The sequence below is a fragment of the Pelodiscus sinensis genome, chromosome 2 (genome assembly GCF_049634645.1).
Source record: "Pelodiscus sinensis isolate JC-2024 chromosome 2, ASM4963464v1, whole genome shotgun sequence".
NCBI classification, from domain to species: domain Eukaryota; kingdom Metazoa; phylum Chordata; order Testudines; family Trionychidae; genus Pelodiscus; species Pelodiscus sinensis.
In genome coordinates this window covers 31,786,676-31,808,650 of record NC_134712.1, presented here as the reverse complement: position 1 = coordinate 31,808,650, position 21,975 = coordinate 31,786,676, and the positions used below count along the sequence as shown (strand labels likewise).

Sequence of the window (21,975 nt, the reverse complement as noted above, 5' to 3'; positions counted from 1 at the left end):
TTTGCTCTCATTTGACCACTGGTCTACCTTGGTCAGGGTAATGGACCATAGTAGTGGTAATAGGTGCCATTGCCTCTATTTCCCCTCCTTGATTATAATAAGCAGGGGGAGCCGATGGATCACAGCCTTGCTGACAAGCCGGTTGCTCATCTTTTTCCCTAAGCCAATCTATATGCTGGGAATGTGGCTGTATAGCTGCTACCATTCCCTTGGCTTTTCTTAGCTGTTGCTGCAACTTTTCAATTTTTAAGTAACACTCTGCGTGGTTTTCCACCATCCTTTTATTGCTGCTAGCCTCTTTGAGCAATTGCCGCACAGTAGCTTGAGTGTCATTCAGCTGACTGGTTTGTTCCAAGATCACCTCCTCAGAATTTTCATTTTTATGTTCTAAATCAGTAATTTTCATTTCTAATTGGGACACCTTTACATTTAGGTTATGGATCAGAGTATTTTTAGACTCAACTTCAGTAACACTCTGAGTTAATTGAGTCTCTAGAGTATTCACCTTTGTAATAAACTGATTATTTACAATATTTACAGATTTTACCTGGGCTGATAACTCAGTGCTAACCATAGCAAGCCCATACAATAAAGCTCTTTTCTTGGATTTTCTATTTGGGAGAGGCTTGGTGCTAATATATTTTTCCCATAAAACACATAGTTGATCAAATGCATTTTCTCCCTTAAACACTCCTTCCACCCAAGGATTTGACCCATGACCAAAATCATTAACAGCCAGTTCCAATGGATTTTTATTGTTGACTGGTCTCCAGCCGTCAACACCGAACTGCTGGGCAGATGTCATCTTCTGTAACGGGTCGCTTAACAATCAACCTGGGCTAGGAGAAACTGAGGGACCAGGTTACAGGCTTGGCTGAATGGTATCACGCCTGCCTGTGGTCCTCACTACAAAATTTTCCCCAAATAATAATAAAATGAAGTACAGTTGGTATCAGGAAGCTAACCAGCGCGTATAGAGAAAAACCGCAAAAGGGGTTTAAAATCGGGCGGCTCTGGCAGCAGACCAACCGCTCCAGAGAACCAAAATTTGCTTCGCGACCTGATACCGGGGACAGCCAAGCTATGGCTACAGCCCACAGGGTTGGGAACCTGTGGCTCTTGGAGAACCATAAACCTTTTACATTCTCCGTACCCCAACGGGGGCAGAATGGGTAGGGAACGTCCGCGACGGATCGGTCTGACAGAAACCCGCGCTGTATATCTGTTCCTTTGGCCCCACCTATATAAATGTAGGTGGGCCTTTTCAGGGCCTCACAAGGACTAAATAAATCCTCCTCAGGTCCTGCCGCGGTCGCCAATCTGTTGCCCTAGGGACGTGGACAAACAATTAAATCAAAATGGCCGATGGAGTGGATATAAAAGGGGAGAGGGAGTCCCTACACAGAAGAGAGATCCGTCCTGAGAGCCGTATCTAATCACCGGTGGATCTTTAGCCACAAATCAGGCATACACAATTTAGGGCCAAACCATGTATTTTTGAGTAAATAATGGAACAGATATACAGTTAACAGTAATTTTCAACAAACCAACCCTCCCTAACCTGAAGAAAGGAGATAGGACAGTTCCCTAAATTCATAAGCTATATACAAAGCCTGAGGCAATCGATGCCTGCGACCTTCAACCCTCGGGCTATTTGTAAGCCTCTGAGGAGGACAAGCAGGGAGATCCCACGGTAGTGAGTCCTCTGTGAAGAGACGACCCCGATATGGATCCTCAATCTGGAAAGGAATTTCCTCTGGACACAGTCTGATCTGTCCTTCGACAACACCGTCTGCTCCAGTAGGTGAGTAATCCAATAAAGATGACAGGAAAAGAGAGTCCCAGTTCCAGTGACCAGTGCAGACAGGAAAACCTTGTGGGTATTTACCACACAAGGGTAGCACAGTTCAAAAGTCCAGGCCTCTGATTACATAGATGGTATCCAAGCTTCAGGCAAACAGTACAAGGAGCAACAAAAAAAACAATCCAAGGCTGTTTATTTAACAAAACTCGGGGAAACTGGGAAAAGGAGGTGGGAGAGAGGCTGGAAGAGGGGAGGGGGAAAACTGGGAGGAGGGAGCTGAAAGGGGGAAGCAAGGGAAAGGAGGGGGTGGGGAAACTGAAGGATCAGGGGTGGGGGTCTCGCCGGGCCGACCGCCTCCCAGTACGGCGAGGGAGGGGGCCTCGGCATCCCCGGGGGGATGGGGTGGAGGGTGCAGAGGTTGAGGTGGGGGGTGTGGACATTGAGGAAGAGGTTGTGGGGGTTGAGGAGGGAGAGGTAGGAGGGGGAGCAGGAGTGGGAGGAGGGACAGCAGTTGGGGGGACAGCTGGTACAGGATCAGCACGGGGCACCATGCTCTGCAGCAGGAGCTGCAGGTTGGTGCTCAGCCCTCGGAGCTCAGCCAGCAGCTCGTGGCGGACCCCCAGGTCTTTCCACATCCACGACCGTAGTGTGCGGTGCACGGCTTGCAGGGCCCCAAGGTGCTGGTCCCAGTATTCCTGCTCCGTGCTGGTGGTCCGGAGCAGGCCGTGGGTGCGGGAGCATGTCCCGGGCGCGGTGGTGCGCCCTGCACGAGCAGCTGGTGCAGCTGTAGAGAAAGAAGAGAAGGGGTCAGTTCTCCCTGGGGACGCAGAGGATGATGCCCAGCCCCCTCCCCAACTCCGCAACGTGAGGGTGACCATGTCCTGCACCGTCACAGCCGCTGTGCTTGTACAGAGGCCATGGTCAGGATGTCTGGCTCTCCCCGGGACTGGGAGCTGCCCCAAGACCGCACCCATGTCCCTGTGCCATGTATAGTGTGGCCGTGGCGGCGGGGGGGAAGGGGAGATGTCCCCTGCCTCCGTGTAGAGGGGACATGTGAAGGGAAATCATCCTGCTGGGTCCTGCCGCGGGGTCGGGAGCATGTCACGTCTCTTTGCACAAGCATGTGCCTATTGGGCAATGGCCCCTGGGTGTCACGCAGCTGGAGCCACCTGCCCAAGGGTGGCATGGCACGTGCTCGCACGTGCACAGGTGTCTGCGTGATCCGTGGAAGGCATGGCCCACGCGCGCGGTCCCTGGTCTCCCTTCCACCTCCCCCCCGACCTACTTAATTCAAACTACTTACTTGGTACGGTCTCCCTGGACGACGCTGCTGGCGGTGACCCTTCTGGTGTGCCCAGGTCAGGGCCCTCTGGTCTCGGCTCGATGTCCCCCGGGCTGGCACGGACCGCCCTGCCCCCCAATAGTTGGTGGAGGGCAGTGAAGTAGGGGCAGGTGGCAGCCCCTGCAGCGGCGCCGCCTCTTGTGGCCCTGGCGTACGCCTGCCACAGCTGTTTAACCTTAATGCGCACCTGCTCCTGGGTGCGCCTGTGTCCCCTGCTGGCCATGGCGGCTGCTATGCGCCCATAGACGGCCGCATTCCTCCTCCTAGTGCGGAGATCATGGACGTTGGGGGCCTGCCCCCAAACCTCAATGAGGTCCATGACCTCCACACTAGTCCAGGAGGCCGCGCGCCGTCTACGGCCCCTGGCCCCTGGGTGCTGGGGGACTGGGCAGGGGACGTGTCACTGGCACTGGCCGCCTGGCTCATGCTGCAGCCACTGGTTCGGGGCAGAGACTCCTGGCAGGGCTGGCTGACTCTAGTGCTGTCTGGCCAGAGTCTACCCCTTTAAGGGCCCGGGGCTGGGGGAGAGGAGAAGAGTTTTCCTGGTTGTGCCCAGAGAGGCCACCAGGGGGAACCTGGGAAGGGCTAGCCTCCCACTAGTTCGAACTAAAGGGCTACACAGCCCTTAGTTCGAACTAGCTAGTTCGAACTAGGCGTTAGTCCTCGTAAAATGAGGTTTACCTAGTTCGAACTAAGCGCTCCGTTAGTTCGAATTAAGTTCAAACTAACGGAGCGCTAGTGTAGCGCCTAGGAAAGTTAGTTCGAACTAACGTCCGTTAGTTCGAACTAACTTTGTAGTGTAGAGATACCCTTTCTTCCTTAGAAGCCCTGGATGTGCTGCAAGGGGCTGCAGGCTGGACACGCTTGCACTGGCAGTGACCACACAGCCTCAATCTCTAAGTGGCCAGACCCCTCTCCCAGTCCAGAGCCTTTCCCCACACTTTGCAGGTCCCAGTTGCTCACCACATCCAGCTGCAGGCTGTGCTGCTTGGCCAGTTCCAGCTCCTTGTGTTGCTTCTCTGTTCCTTTTGGCTCTTTGAGCACTGCCAGTCTGCTGCTCAACACAGGGTCTGCACTGCTTGGCCTGTCTGTGTCTGGTTCTGTCGCTGCAGGACTTCTTCTTGTACTCCTCTTTCAGCTCTCTGTCTTTGCAGGACCTCTTCTGCACACAGCTGGCTCTGCTCTTTTAGCTCCCTGTTTGCTCAGAGAGAGCCAGAACAATCCCCACTTACAACCTGTCAGTCAGGCTGAGCTGGAGTGTTGACTGCTTTCCATTGTCTCTGGGGTCTGTCAGTCTCATGAACCCTTCCCCTTCTGAAGCTGGTAAACCAAAAAACTCCCATAGAGTTTTAGTAAGGGGTAACAGTCCCCTTACACATGCATTGCTCAGGGCTTTGGCAGTGATTTAAAAGGACTGGGGCTCCTGTTGCTGCTGTTGCCAAGGGTAGTGTCAATGGTGGCCAGGAGCCTTGGGCCCTTTTAAATCATTGGCCCTGGGGCAACTGCCCTCTTTGTCCCCCCCCCCCCCCACACACACACATCCTCTATCAGTGGCCCCAACTGTGTTAGCAGTCTTGGATTTAGAGGCTTGGGCTGCAGGTCTGTTTCACTATTGTATAGACTTCTTGGCTGGGGCTGGAGCCTGAGCTCTGAAATGCTGTCACTTTGCAGGGTCCTAGACATGTCTATAGGCCAGCTAGTATAGACATCTCTGCAGTCAGAGGCAAAGGAGGTTTAAGAGATTACGAATTGTTGTACTGAACTTTAAAACTAGTGTACTGAGCCCATATTTTTTAGTGTCTAGCAGCTTTAGGAATTTAAGTTCCCAAGTTATGATGGTGGTGTGCAGATTTACTTTGAAGGTGTGAACTAAAAATTGATATATGGAGTTGCTTTCTCAAAAGTGTTCACTCACAGGTAGAGTGACAGAGTATTTTTGTATGTTTTTATCTTTCTGAGAGTACATTCCAAAGCTTGGTTATTGTCTGATTTTACCCATATTGTTGTTCTCGGGGTATTTAGTGGAGTGGGTTAGGTACATTATGTAGCGCCCCCTCTCCACCTAGTTACCTTCTTTTAAAGCCAATCTCCTTTCAGGTTCGGATGGATAGGTCTGGGTTCTTCTGGATCCCGCCACCTACTCAATTTTATTCTTTCTGATTGATGTACTTGGCGGTGCCTCCACCCCCCTCACTCCTTCCTAGCAGGGTCACCAGGGCAGCTTGGGAGGAAAATTCTAGCCCAGGATAATCCCCACGTATTTGCCAGATAGTTGGAGACTCCCAGAAAATAACACAAACACATACACTATAATAAACACAATTATATTAAACAAGAGACAATTATAACAGAACAGGGTAAAACACTATTTTTAGGGTCACCGGTGCCCAGCAACTGTGAGGTTAGTGTCCCGTTGGTACGCCTACTTTGTTGGGGCCCTTGATGACTGTTGACCACACAATCCTTCTCTGCAGTGGTTTAGCAGTGGAGCTGACTAGGTCCAGTACAGCCCAAAGGACTCACAAATGGGAGAAGGCAGTAAATCCTTCCTCAGTTTAATGTGCAGCAGGTAATAAAATCCCCAAACAAATTCCCTGCCTGACTAACTAAAAATTGGTGCACTCACACACTCCATGAATGAGCCTCAGGTTGAGAGATGACTCAGTCTCTGCAAAGGGCTGCTCTCTTCTCACAGGGGTCCTCTTTAAGCAGGAACCAGGCTGCTTCGGTCCCAGAATTTCCCCTCACCGCGAAATGGTGCAGGGCTCAAGATGCAGACCACACAACTGCACCAAAATTCAAAACTATAGCCTCCCAGCCCAGCATTCAGACCCATACAGCAGGCAGCAGCCCTGAACTTGCTGCTAGAGCTCAGCTGACCATGCAGTGACTCTCTCACCCAGGGAGCTGGAGAGCCAACTCCGCCTGGCTGGGGAAGCCTCCCAGCAAACTCCACAACTGGGAATCAACAGTGGAGACATAAACCCAGCTGAGGGATCCTGTCTTCAGGTCCCTAGAGGCTAGTTCTCAGGGGGAACCCTGCATGCAGGCCTGGGGCTTACTAGCTCCCACACACTCAGTCCTCCCCTTTTCCTGGCTGGCTCCAGACTCCCCTCAACAATGGTCTCTCCTTCCCCCTGGGAGGGGCATCTCACTCCCCATGGGTTGCCGGGCAGACTCTGGCTCTGGTAGGGAGGGGGAGCCAAGGCAAACTCAGAGTGCCTCTCCCTGAGCTGCCAGCAGACAAAGCCCCGGGAATCCAAGCAATCTCCTTGGGGGTTACAATTATATGCTGTGAGAGGCACTGCATGAACTATGGCTCTTGAAAGTTATGTTGTGGGATGTATTCACCATCATAGCAGTGACAATATGTCTGCAATAAAAAGTATTAAGATAATCAGTATGCATTTATATAGGATAATAATTCTTTATATAAATAAAAGCCTTTATAAAATTATCATGTTATTTGCAAGTAATCTGCACCCATATATTGCACATACAGTTATTCAATTATACCTCTTAAAATAGTTCAGTAAATTTCTATAATAATAAATGTCAGTGCATCTGGAATCTCCATATGATCACATAATTTTCTAAGGGTACGTCTAGACTACAGGCTTCTGTCGACAAAGAGCATCTAGACTACATCCAGTTCTGTTGACAAAGCAAGCTGCTTTGTCGACATGAGAGTGTAGATACAAAGGACAGCATAGATGCAATAACGCCTTCTGTCGACAGAACTCTGTTGACAAAAGGCGTTATTCCTCATAAAATGAGGTTTACTGCCGTCGACAAAACTGCTGAGTTCTGTCGACACTATGTCCACTTTTGTTGACAAAACCCTGTAGTCTAGACACACCCTAAGACCTTAGATGTTTGAAATCAACAGAAAATCTCAAGTGAACCATTACTGGAACTAACTGGAGAATCAGTGATAGCAGACAGAATATGAAAAATTCTTCAAGAAAAGGATGGAGTCTCTTGGATGGAATTGTATCTGGATGAAAAAAATCAGTTAAAATTACCTTGGGACCCTATTATTGTACTCTATACTCTGTGTGGTGGTTTCATAATGTTTGATACACAGGACAAGCATTCTGAATGATAAAAGTCTAAACGGCATTTCACTAACACTTACTGAAAGGGTAGTCATGATAAGACTTACTAAATTCCTGATCTGTCAGATTTTTACTATTAGATTTATGAAAAGAGTTAAGCACAAATAATTTGGATACTTGTAATGTACCTTTTAAAATCCCAAATCCTCTGAGTCCAAAATCCAAAATGTACACTGGACATACTTTTGTTAAAACGATCAGTATGTGTCTCCTTGCTTCTCTGTGCCTTTCAAAACTGAGGATGTCATGCTTTAATCCCTCGTATTTGAATTCATTCATGCTACCTCTTTACAGACTTTTTGGAGAACCTGTGTAGTGAATTATTAGCATGATTATTATTTCAGCCATAGTAAAATTGCACATCAACACTTAGCAAATGGGGGGAAATTACATTATCCATTCTGAATAATTTCCTACTATAATATAAATGTTAACCAGGACAAGTCTTTGAAATGGATACTGATTCTTTAAATTCTTTCCTGTCTGTTCCAGGAACTAGTGAGATCCTGCTGATAATGAAGTACAATGTGTCTAAAGTTCACTTCTAAATACTTGGCTCTTTGCTGTAAAAGGCATCTGCATTCCCTTTATAATTCTGAACCACCAGAGATCTGCCTAATCTTGAAGATCTGATCCAATATCATTCAGAAAAATCCTTGATAATAATTCCGCCATTCAGATCAGTGAAAGCGCTAAAGCCTTGCTGCTTGTGTCTTAAAAATATCCTGAGGCTGGGGAATCAGACCTTGGCTTATGGGTTTGGAGATTTAGCTGTTTAGTAATAAAATGATTATTACTATTATTATTCAAGTTCTTAATCAACGCAAGCAAATGGCATCTGTTTGTTATCATTCTTTCTACAGAAGACAAAGGCTCCAGTCCCTATGGTGCTGACTGATGGCCCCAAGTGGTTGCTGGATGTGACTTGGCAAGGAGTAGAAGACAACAAGAACAACTGCATCGTGTACAGCAAAGGTAAACACAAGCTGATTTTCTTCTGCTTTCTTTGCAAGAAATTAAGGACAGCATCAAAACATACCCATTACATAAGACAAAGCAGGTTGGAGAAGTATGTTTCCTTTGTCTTGTATATAAGTAGTTCTCACTCCCCTATTTCACATTTTAAATAAAGTTGCCTTTTACTAATAAAACCACCATGCTCTGTCTAATATATTAACTGTTTTGGAAGCAGAGAGGCACCATAATTCAGGTAGATGCCAGATATAATATACATGTGCATGAGGAATAATATTTATTTCAAAGTAGTTATTTCCAAATAGCATTAGCTTGGATGCTCTGCTGCTGCTATTTTGAAATAACTACTCCCAGCACTGTTCCCTCTAAGCTGCGCACAGCTTCACATGTGATTAATCAATCCCTATGCAGTCAGAGGCTCAGGGATTGGTGCACAGAACCTGAGCCTCTGAATGGGTGGGGCTAATTAATCACCTCTGAAGCTGTGGTGCTGTGGTTTAGAGAATTCATGTCTGTATGATAATAGAAAATAATTACTGCTAGCTTGCAGGATCATTGTCTTTGACATTCAAGTGTGTGACATCAAAATATATTGAAGTTATTTTTGGTAAATTTTCTCTACAAAGATAGAGTATCATGTATAATATGGAAGAACTGGAATGCATATTACTGCCTTATTCAGAATGGAATATCAGACTTGCTCCACAGAGTGTGCCTAACTAACACAAAAATTATATAAATAGCCTGGCAGAGTTCAGGTTTTAATATTTCAACCCATATCATTATTTGTTTTTAAACTTTTTTTTCTGTTTTTCTCAATTAAATGTTCATAATGTGCACAAAATAATGGGGTTTGAGCATTCTTATTCAATTTTCATCAGTTTGAAAGTTCACAGTTGCGTGAAATCAATGGAGGATCAGACAATAGTATTTTAATTACAGTAGTTGTTGAGATTCAAAAAGTTAAAGCTTTATAACTGCTAGAGCATAACAAAAACATGAACTCTCAATATCACATGTCAAAATATGCAAAGTAAATACAGGTTGGAACTTCCCTGGTCCAGCACGCTCGGGACCTGACTGGTCCCAGATGAGGGATTTAGACAAATCGGAGAGGTCATTTCTACACGCACACACTGCTTCTGGCTCTGACTGTTGCCCTGACATCACACTGGGCTTCTTGGCTCTCCCTCTTGAGCCCCACTGAGCTGTGCACCGGGCTTCCTGACTCACCTACTCCTTCTCACCCCAGCCAGCTGGGCCGCATGCCAGGCTTCCCCACTTCTGGACCCCTCCCTCCTCTCCAGCAGTGCAGCAGCTTCACAGCTCCTGCTCATTCCAGGCAGCCCTCACCCTCCAGTATCACAGCAGCTTCCTGCACCCACCCACCCCCTGGAAGCCCATCTGGGCCACGTGTCTAGCTCCCAGCCCTCCCAGTCATGCCAAGCTGCTTTTCCTGCAGCCTGCCGGGCTCTCACCCCAACCCTCCTGCAGCGTGCTGGGACTCTCTGATCCTGCAATATCCATGGTCAAATTGCTGGACCAGAGAGTCCCGATTTATAGAAGTGAAATCTGTATATTGAAATCAACCTCTCATAAGTTCCCAAGCAGAGAACTTTGCCTATATGTACATTTCACTTAGTATTGATGGAAATATTTTTTCATGTGTTTGTGTGTGCAGTGAAATCAGAATTTACTGACACTTCCAAATAAAAATCGAATCTGTCCAAGCCTAAATATAAATCCTGTTATTCCCATACTTGATATCTACTTTAGGTCCAAAAGTAAAGATTGGTGTTTGGAGCAAAAAGCTCTGAGTTCAAGTTCCATGGTGCTAGGTGCATAGTATAATTAGCAACCATGATACATGATGTCTCCATGTACAATCATGGACACATTACAACACTATAGGGAACACACGCAGTGGAAACAACCCATCAGCTCTTGGTTTTTTTTTGGCTTTCTCAGGCAAAACCAAGTAGCAAAAATATGACTCTTTAGCCTTGTGTTAAACTCAATCTCTGAGCTTTGGGAATACTTCAGAAATTGTGTTGCTCTTGTTTAATTTCTTTTAGATTTTATGTCTAACCAAACAGACCTACTGAGATCAAAGATTTGTTTACTGAGACAACCTAATGACCATTTGAGCATCCAGGCAAATAAGCACCCATATCAATATATTAACATACAAAACACTAATCATAACATCAAAGACTGCTAAAAACTTACTAGAAACAATTACAACTTGTTCCTATAATCATTGCAATTTATACACTTATAAGAGGATTGCTTTTAAACCGCCACAAGCCTTTGAAAGTTGAAAGGCTGAAAACAGGAAATTTGCATGTTCAAAATGAGTTGCACACCAGGGTCTTACAAATTCTTTCTGTTATAATTACAAAGCACCAGCACATTAATTCTGTAACCTACAATACCTGCAATACCACAAAAGTGGGTGCAAATCTAAAAGGGGATCCAGTCATTATTTATATGATCACATCTATAGTAACATTGAGGTTTTTTAGGATAAGGAAAACTTGTTTCAGTGTGATGTACACTTACTCTGAGTGAAAGAAACATTCATTTAATTAAAATGAACTTACTTTCACTTAAATGATTATGTATGTTATTTTACATTTCAGTTTATGGTGACATGCTATTAAAAGGGTAGCTCTATGATATTGTGCTGCAAGGTATCTCCTGCAGAATTCAAGAGAAATTCTGATACCCCAGCTATATTTTGTAACGTGTGGTTACAAAAACAGGTGACAAAAATCTGAATCAGAACTGTAATTGTAAATTAAAAATCTGAAACTACATTAATTGAATTTGTAAAACATATTAGAGATGTGTGGAATGTTCTCTGCCATCTCTACCCATTGTACATTTTGGTTTGGGTATTCTGTTGTTCATTAAGCACCCAATCATGCATATTTTCAGTGCCAGGAACACCAATGGCATGCACTGGGTTTTCTGGGTCAGGACTTATGGGACTGGACCTTAAAACAGTGCCAAATACAACATTCTCAAACATTTCAGATTATATTGTCATGATTTATGCTGACTTTCAGTCTTCTATGCTGTCATTACTTCAAATATAATGGTGCTACTCATCATGAGGTAGTAATGTGATGTTATGTTGCAGTTTTTTGGGTGGTTATGGTTGTTTTTCTTACCTACCTATTGTCATGTCAGAAAGTAGTTAACTAAAAACAGTGTAGGCTGATGGCATCATGTGTCAAAGGTTATTCTCAGTATATTCAAGATAAGATGATTAGACTGAGCTGGCACATTTCTAAGATCAAAATTAGGCTGAAAATCAGCTAATGTTAAACGTTTAGGGTCAAATTTTGCCTTTGGCAGTTGCATGCATCTCTAGTTTTGTGCATCTGAGAATAGAGTTTTGCTCCAAGTATGTTGCATGAACCCTGGAATGGCATTTCTTGATTGCTGGGTCTGTAGAGGCTCTAATAATTAATGTAAAATTCATATTTCAAATAAAAGGTGTAGGGGGAGATTTTCTAAGGCACAAAGGGGAAGTAAGTGCTCAATTCCCATCAAAAGTCAGTTGGAGTAGGTGTCATTAATTCCCCTTTTTGCCTTAGAAAATTTCGGCAGTACTTGTGCTAGGTGAGTGAACATGAATTTTATATATTTGTTTATACATATGGGATTAGATATAGGAAACAAGGCTTCTTTATGATTATATAGTGGAATGCATACTCAGAATCCAGATATTGACTTGTCACATTTTCAATTTCCAGTGCATAGGCTGTTTGTAATTTTAGTGTTTCATAGAACACTAGAACTCGAAGGGATCTTGAGATGTCATCGAGTCCAGTCCCCGCCCCTCATGGCAGGACCTAGTACCACCTAGACCATCCCTGATAGATGTGTATCTAACCTGCTATTAAATATCTCCAGAGATGGAGATTCCATACCCTCCCTAGGCAGCTTATTCCAGTGTTTAACCACTTTGACAGTCAGGTAGTTTTTGTGTGTCTCTGATTAATTGACTAAACTTTGCATCAGAAAGTACTTAGCAATGAGCAGAATATGAATGAGAAAATAGAATTGTTCAAAGTGTAAAGGCAATGATCCTTTACTATCCTTTTAGGCTATGTCTGTAATATAGATTGAAATACAAAACAAATATAGATTGAACCTCTATAGTCCAGCACTTTCTGGTCCTGCAACATCCATGGTCCAGTATGATTTTAGTTAGCTGGCTGTCCACTTATCATGGGTGTGGCAAAGTTTCCATACAGTTTGTTTACAGCCACCAGTCCTGGCTCTCAGTGATCTGTGCTATTAACTCTAATTTACTCCTTAAATGTCTTCCAAGAGTCCAATAAGCAGTGGAAGTGTTGGTAATACTGCTAGTCAGTACTGATCTCCTGTGGCTTGGCCTGGTCCCCACTATTCCCCTGCCCCCCATGGGCTGAATTCTCTGGTTCAGCACCAGTCAGGTCCTGTGGGTGCCAGACTAGAAAGGTTCAACCTGTAGTATCCAATTAATACAGTTTAAGCAACTACCCTTTTTGCTGTTTGTTTATATTTCTCTTATTTTTGTACATGTAAACTTTAAAAAACAAGTTAAGATTATTTTAAAACTACATTTAAATCCAAAAATGTTGTGTTTTAGTTATTTTAGTTGTGATTAGTTAGAAACCACAAAAAGTAAACTATCAGGTGCTTTAAGAACTCCCTAATACATAATAATAGATATTTTTAAAATATGTTAGGAATTGTGCTTTACATAGACTTACACATTTTTTTCAGATAATTAAAGTTGAATGATTCAAGATACAGCTGTTATTGAAAAGACTGAGATGTTATTTATGCATGAACTGTATGTTCATAGCAACTTAGTGTACGTGAGAAGTATTCATGTCCAACATAGGATTGTGTAAAAGATTTGGGAGAGCTATAAAATTGGATCTATGACTCCTTCCACATGCTAAGAAAGGACTAAGGTATTACCAAGAAATCTTCTGTTAAGAAATTAGGCAAATAAAATGGGACTGAAAATATGAAAAGAGAAACAATGTGCAAAATAATGTTGCGGAGAAGCAAAGCACATTCAGATACACATATTTTTAGGTGCATTACTTAAGCCATTCTCATTTTCATATGGAACGTATGGACACTGTAAGTTTAGTGCCATTGTTAAAACCGGGTGCCTGTACAAATATTTAGCTGTGGGAATTATAAAATCATAAGGCGATTAAGTTAGCTAGTTGTGAAATTCCAATATTGCTTTTTAAATGACTTCAGGATATAGGAGGTGCTAAGGTTATTATCTGTTATCAGGAATACAGTGGAATTGTACGACTGGATAATAACTAAACAACTGACACAATGTAAAATTACATTATCAGTGTGTTAAAACAAAATTGCGCCCTAAAGGAGTCTACATGCCAGCTCAGAGCTGCAGTGTAATTATGCTTAACTCTGATAATTAAAATACAACAGAGATCAACAGAATCATTTTCATTAAGAAAATTATTAATGATGGTGGTATAACAGTAATTGATTGCAGAGCACCACAGGATAACTCTATGCAATAAAACCAACATGTTTAATATATGTCGGAGGCGGCTTGGCTATGTTGTATAAGACTGAGGGTTTTTAATGTTCACATAGGAGTTGAGGAGCATGTTTGTACTGGAAACCAAAGAAAGCCCATAAAATGGCTCCTTTTAAAACGACAGTTTTGATTCAAAGTACTGTGTTCTTCAGGAATGATTTGAGGTCAGGAATACTGGGCAATTGGCCTTAGAGCTACTGAAAAAGAGCCATCTGCTGGCCCAGTAGTACTGTAACAACAATTCAAACATTTCTTGAGTATTCTGTCATATGATTCATGTTTTGCATTGGTTGCTTTTATATTTATGTTAGCGATTTACTGATGTTATTTCATTCTCTCTATGGCCTTGCTGAGTAGTTTATGCCCTTCGTTGTTACTAAGAGTATACATCAGAAAAATCATTTGTTCTCTCCCCCTTGTATTCAGAAATTATTAATGATTTGTTTCTAAATAAGATATTGTTAATTGCCCCAGTAGTGTTTGATATGTGATATTAAATTCTGTGAAAACTTGGTTTCTTCCACAAGTGACTGCATTTACTGCTAGCTGAGAGTCTAAAACAAAATACAAAATCCCAATAAGAAAGGTTATTGCCTTAGGGCAAGAACTAATAATGCTTCATCTTATTTTTGTAAATATAAAAATGCAAAAGAAAAATCTCTACTAAGGAATGATTCACCATAATACTAAAGCTCAGGTGCTTGTTTTAACTGATGTTACTATGAAAAGCTGCTCTAGAACATACATTTTTCTATCATAATGTGAACAAAACTGCTACAGTGTATTTCGAAGATGCAATTAGTGAAAATGACAGATACCCACATTAAAATGTACCACATAGCCAATTTTTAAATAGGTGCTCTTAAAAAGACAGTATAGGCTAATGAATAGGACCAGGTACCAGACTCCCCTGCGTTCTATTCTCAGCTCTATTAATGATTTGTGTGTGCCCTTGGGCAAGTCTCTTAACTTTTATGTGTCTTAAACTATAAATAATACTTCTAGTGTGCTGTGGGAATTAATTAGCTAATATGTATACAATGCTTTAACAATATACAACTGTTATAAAAAAAGTTACTCCGCCATACAGAACTGAATATTGTTTTTAATAAATGTTTTGTTTAAAGGCTGCTGTTCAATAGAAGGAATTTTTTTTTCTCTAATGACTCAGGACTGCTTTCCTGTAGTTGTTCTGTGACATTCCTGATACCATATCTTTCTCCAGCAAGTGAATTTTCCAGTAACAAATGCATTTTGCAGTTTCAGCCAATACTGTGCTAAATTGCTGTACAGACACACTGCAAGGGACCCTAACGAGGTATAGGTCAAACAGTCTAAGGAGTTTACATGCTTCTACATTAGGTTATGAGTATATTTTGTTGTTGGTTAAAGGAAAAATTGTTTAAGAGGCCAAAGATTAACATAGAGTATATACTAGTGATGTAAGCGACTAGTCGACTATCCAATAAGCAAAATCTGATTGGATAGTCAACTAGTCCCTCGATCAGTCACTTCTATCAGAGGCAGCAAGGTCAGGGTAAGCAGGAGCCAGTGCTGGGGGAGCCAGCTTTAACAGTGGGCAGGGTGAGCCCAGGAGCCACGGGGGGCAGGGCAGTAGCGGGGACTAGGTGCCCCTGGTATATTTTAACCTTTTAAATGTATTAAGGTTCTTAATACATTTAAAAGGCTAAAGCACAGCAGGGGGGACCTGGCACAAGCCAGGAATCAGCTGGCCCAGCTCCCACCAGGTTCCCATCTCCCCGCTGTGCACCAGCCTTTTAATACCTGCCACTCTTAATATATTTAGAAGGCAGAGCCGCAGCGGGGTTAGCTCTTGGCCCTGGGAGCTAACCCCGCTATGGCTCCCCCACTTATCGACTAATCGACTTGTTGATGGAAAATCCATCCACTAGTCGATTCGTTAATTAACCTATATTTAACATCCCTAGAATATATTTCAGAATTTCAGGTGTTCTTTCACATAACATTAAAAGCGTATTTTATTTACATCCCTGTGTGCATGTATATAGCCTGTTCTGTTCTGTACTGACAATCAGAAGGCAGTATCTCCAGAGACACTGTTAATCCTCATGATCAGCCTCAATTGGATAAACATGCCCTCCGTGATGTTACAGATTTCTTATTAGCTATTTGTGCGTGTTTAAATTTTACTCTTTGTAATGCTCTGATAATCTGTAAAATACTGTTGTCAAGAAAAAATAATATGAAAGTGTGTGTGGTATACACATTTAATAATAGCAATGTCCCATCTTTCTCTGAATAACTGATGTGTCTTAGGGGAATGGGGCCTGAAATTCTTTGCCACCCATGTAGCAGTACCTGCATGACCACTAAAGGAAGGGTTAGTAAATGTGACATGGCTAGTAAAATGATGTGCTGAAAGGGCACCATTCATGCTCCTTCTTTGGGGGTGTCATTGACCTGACAGATTGGCCAAGGAACCTTCTGCATACTCACCATTGTTACACCCCATGTGGTCTCAGCAAGCAAGGCAAGATATTGTATTTATTGTTTATTATATCATCCACTGTATGTTGGGTACTTTCCAGATAAACAGGAAGGAATGAATGGTACCTGCCTCAAGAAACTCAGAGTCCAAAAACCAGAAAAAAACGAGAATTTTAGAAGGGGGACCCACATATAGATTTTCCTTAATTATTTTACTTTTAATATGCATGCCAGCTGGTTTCACTGTAGGGATCCCTGAGAAAGGGAATCAAATGTGGAAAAATAGAGCAATCTGAATAACCTCAGAAAGGCTGTAGTGTGTGTATCTGCCATATTTACATAAAATATGAACATAATAACAGCAGTACTGCTGGATCAAACCAAAGATCAGTCTAGCCCAGTAACCTGTCTTCTTACAGTGGTCAATGCCATGTGCCACAGAGGGAATGCACAGAATAGGTAAACATAAAGTTATTTTGGAATAACAGTGAGCATCTACACAGCAATTCTGTTATTTTGAAATAATTTTGAAATAACGGACGGCTTATTCCAACTTCTGTAAATCTTATTCTGTGAAGAATAACACCTATTCCGAAATAGCTATTTTTAAATAAGGCATGCGTAGATGCTCCACTTCTGCTATTTCAAAATAGCCCCTCACCAGGGCCATTCTAAGTTATTCCTCCTGGGGCTGTAAATTGAAATAGCACATCTACATTAGGGAAGCCTGCCTCAGATTAATTTGATGCTTCCCTGCAGCGTAGACACGTTATTTTGAAATAAACTGCATAGTTATTTCGAAATAAAATATTCCAGAATAGTTATTCTAAAACTGTTTATTTCAAAATAACATGTCTACCAGAATTCTGGCAAACAGAGTCTAGAGACACTATCCTTGCCCATCCAGGCTAATAGCACGGATGGACCTGTCTTCCATGAACTTATCTAGTTTTTTTTTTGAGCCCTGTTATAGTCTTGACCTTCACAAAATCCTCAGCAAGGAGTTCCACAGGTTGACTATGCAATGTATAAAAATACTTCCTTTTATTTGTTTTAAATGTGCTGCCTACTAATTTAATTTGGTTACTACTAGTTCCTGTGTTATGAAGAGGAGTAAATAACACTTCCTTATTGACTTTCTCCACAACAGTCATGAGTTTATAGATGTCTACCATATTTCTCCTTAGTCACTCTTTTCCTTTTTAAAGCAAAAAAATATTGTGGTTCATTATTTCTGCCATATGTTAATTTTAGGTTGTTTTCTTTTTTAGCAGTTTTGTGCAATAATTTCATGTGTTTTCATGCAAATATTGGGACATTTATTTCATTCTTTGAGAGCTGGATTCTTTTAATTTCCAGGGAGAGTTAACACTGAAATATGACTTCTGTGGACTATTCACTTTGAGAGTGGAGCAGCAAACAGTGCCATGAACGTAAAATTTAATATTCCCCTGACAGTGCACTGTGGGCACAGAAAACAAGCACAGTTTGCATTGCACACTGGAGCCTTGTAAAAAGGAATATTTCTTCAAATTATGTCCACTTGCAAAAATTAAATAAGGCAATCAAGAAAACATTTCTGTTATTAACTTCAGTGTGTGTGGGGAGTATATTTCCCCTTGATTTTTTTAAATAAGTTTCAAGGGAAAGAATTTGTACATAATGAGAGCTGTTGTCATTTCCCTGCCCTTGTCCCCAGGTACATAGTAGGTATGAAATGTGATTTATTTTCCTTTTATTCATTGCACTTTCATTTTGAAGACCCTGGTGCTAAATAAATACTTGGAATTACAAAAACCACAGGCCTCATGACCCTCTTGCTTAGAGACTGTAGATTCTGTCATCTTCTCTGCAAAGCTAGAAAGGAGGGGGATGAAGCAAATTTGCTGAGCCACACATTTCAAGTTGTTGACAACCCTATCCACAAGAAAACAGAAGAAAATATATATGCACTCTGTCCTGTCAAAAGGCTTTTGCCTTATCTTGAGAGACTGTCAGGGCAGGAACATCATGGAATGGACAGGAGTCTATTAAATTAATAAGCTGCTGGATGGTGTCTGGAGAGTTATGATGCTCCATAAATCCAGTTTGATCATGGTGGACAAGGTTTAAATCTGCAGACTTCTAATACACCTCCAGTTCTTGGATTGGATTTGAAGTTTTATGCTGGAGACACAGAGATAGTCCTGCAGCTTGTGAATTAAGATTTATCATTTTTTCATAGGGTTTTTTTTTTCAGTTCTTGACAAAAATGAAAGCACCTTAGGGATCCTGGCAAATGTTATTGCTTGAAATGAAAGCACTGTAGTCAAGGTGAAACCATGACCTAGAAGCCTGAAATCAAACCTGGGTCATTCTTTTCAAACAGCCCCATCAGAGCCTAATGTAAAAGGACTATATAGAAGGAAACAGGGCTGGATTTATCTGCAGCTTATTTTATAGTGATTCCTGTCAAATAATGCTAGTCTGTATTTATGACACAAGGTAAACCAATGTTGGCAGGTATGTTATATAGAAACAGAAGGGGGGAATCTAGAAATATATTCTTCATCCATTATAGAAGGTCTTGTGTAATAATTGTTAGTATGATATAGGCTTCTGTGTAATTCGGCTTCCAAATACACTAAACCTAGTTATAATAATTAAGAGAAGATATTGACTGTATACAACAATATAACAGCCTGGAAGAAAACACTGAAATCTCTTAAATGTGTTTGGTTTTTATATGATTACAAATTAGTCACATATTGCATGAAAGAAGAAATATTGCTCTCTAGTCATCAACCTCGGGCTGATGATGTAGAATTAGGTCACTATCCTCATTTACTTGTTAATATGGAGACTCAGACACAGGTGATTGTAATGCTTGCTTAGACAATTCATGGAATGACTAGCATTTCTAGGTTTTCCAATTACCCAAACACATATAGGGCCTTACATTATTTATTCATTACAAATACTTAGGGTCTTGATATTTTATGACTGTTTTGTTCCCATTGTTAAATTGTAAGCTTAAAGAGATGTGTTACCATTAAAAAAAGGTTAAAATATTTTATATGCTGAAAGAAATGAATGGATCACATAGCAACAGTTAGGAAATTGTGAGATATGGTTTCTGCTCATTAAAGAGGATTCAGTGCTGTAAGAAGTTGGAAAACCTCTTTTAGTGAGTAAGTTTCTGTTCTTTTTTAAAAATGTGGCCCACTTTCAAAGCTGAGTCTTGCTCTTACCTGCTTGCCTGCCATCTGCCACTAGATTACGTGTCTATATAATGTCATGTTGGACATTAAAAGGGGACATACCATCTACATACCAGAGGTATTTTTTTGAGACCAGCGCTATATCAGGGAGCAATGAGATGGCAAGTGTCAGTGATGAAAAGAATATCAATTATTTACTTTATAGCTTCTTTTTAACCAAGGTATAGTGAAATTTGCTACACCAGCCATTCCTATCACATGCAAAGAGCTCCTCTTAGTAACCTGAAAACAGTTATGGAAATGGTAAAATACCTATATATTCCATATAAAATTTATGTGAAGATTAAAAAATAATTATAGCCTAATTATACTGCCCTTTCCCATATGAAGTAAATGGGCTACGTGGGCTTAGAGGGGCTTTGGAAAAGAGGAGTTTTCTAACTGTGATCTGGGTTTTTGGTGTTTAGTAGTTTTTTAGCTACTTACAGCCTAAAATAAAGGCTGTAGTGGGACAGGGTGCCCAACAACAAAAGGAAGGAAGTTCAGTCTGTATAGCTTCCTAGCAGAAGGACCCATTATCCACTGCCCCCTTCTGTTCCCACGATGTCTTAGCTCCTCATCCTTGCTGGAGAGATGCAACAAAAGTTCCTCCCTACTTTAGACTGCCTGCATCAAGCCTGTATCAAAGATTTGTGTACAGTCCTAGTCAATGTGGAAGAGCCTTGCAAAATATCATACACTCTATTATTGAGCTATAATTAATGCTGATAGAGCAGAAAGTTATATTTTGTTCATACCGGTTGCCCCCATTGGTTACAGTGCACTGGCCGTGTCTAAACAGACTGCTGCAGAATATGTGGGTCTCTTAGAGCCACATTGACTCTCATGCTTGGGATTCTCCTAGGATACAGTCTGGCTAGAAGTAGATAGGATAAATATGATAATGGAAAACATTATTTCCCAGCATTTTGGAAACTCTCCAAAAAGTGGGAAGGTTGGTTCTCTAAAGCAGTGCTTGCCTAGTAACTCACATTGCTTAGCTGGAAGAAAGATTGCCTTCAAGGATAGAAGCTTCTTACAGTGACTTGTCTAGCCTGGCAGCTAAAGAGCAGGTAACAGGAAAAGAGGGACTTCTAACAAATTTGAAAAGACTTGGTCTAACTTTTTAGAAACCTCTGATTAATTCCCAGTTTATGGAAATCAATAAAGCTCTCCTTTCCCCCACCTTTCTTTTCCTTTTCTCTCCTTTCTCATTACTTGCTTGTTTCCTCATCTTTTTTTTCCTGTTTTCCCCTTATTTTGGGGTCAAAAATCAATAATAATAACAATAATTCCATATATATATATATATATATATATATATATATATATATATATATATATATATATATATATATATATATAAAAACAAATCCTTTAAAAGTTTTCATTTATATAAATTTATTTTTCTCCAGTTCTAGGAGATGCCTCTGCTAATGTAAAGATCACTTGCAAAAAAGAGATTGAAATATGTAACAAAGTTGCAACCTGCTTAAACTTCTTTTAAATATATGCGCAATGATTCCATATTATTGCAGATTGTGTTGGGAAGGACCCAGTAGCACTCTTACAGTGGATTTTCTTTACATGGTATAAAAATGGAAGGAAGAAAGGGATTTCTGTTTCTTTTCAGTTCCATTCAAGCAGAATGTACTCAGCAGTAGTGGCATCGATAAAGAAACAGCTACACTAACACTGCATGAACAATATTAAGGGAAGATTTTGAAATATGGGTTAAGTTATGATACCAAAAGAGTTTGAGTAGAGTGATGCTGTAACTGAATCCTGATTCATATGTGTGAATTGGTGGGCACTGTGTTGATGTGGAATTCTCTGTTGGAGGAGAAACCAACTTGATATTTTTCTAGTGTAATGGCTAAAATCAGACCTTGGCTGAAATTTTTCAATCAAGTCTTAAAAGGCCTTTTGACACACCTATCATCAAAGCAACTTATGATTAGGCAAATGCCTTCTTTAATGATCCAAAACCAAATAATGATAATCTATAATGTTGAACGATTTAAAGGGAAATATTAAGAGCATGGGAAAGTGTCAGGTACAGAGAGTATTTTTTAACTAATATTTATAAAGTGTTTGGAAATTGATGGATAAACAAGCACTATTATAAATGTTATCTACTAGAAATAGTGAAAGTATTAATGATAATAGTAAATTAGTAATTTATCAGGAAAGTTCCATTTCTTCAAGAAAAAAGGTAATGGAGTAAAAGATTTGGATAACTGCGGATAAGAGCAAAACTGCATTTTGGGGAATGTGGTGGGTGTGGACCAATCTAAAAAGAATGTTGAGAGTTTAGATGTAATTAGAAGAGAACTGAGTAAGAACATTATCACATTTTATCAGAAGGCTGCAGTAACCCCTACTTTATCTTATTTTTGGAAAACAAGTACATAGACAGATAATATATGCAGTGCTCT

General features: G+C 41.3%; 1 protein-coding gene across 6 annotated transcripts in view; it reads left to right on the top strand.

Annotated features, from left to right (window-relative positions):
- The window catches only part of ZFPM2 (zinc finger protein, FOG family member 2), a 569,933-nt gene that overhangs the window by 400,743 nt on the left and 147,215 nt on the right, over positions 1-21,975 (top strand). For all 6 annotated transcript variants that reach the window (XM_075920227.1, XM_075920231.1, XM_075920230.1 and 3 more), the window contains one exon: positions 8,128-8,239. In XM_075920227.1, coding sequence (XP_075776342.1) covers positions 8,128-8,239 — 112 coding nt within the window. The remainder of the gene's footprint in view (positions 1-8,127; positions 8,240-21,975) is intronic.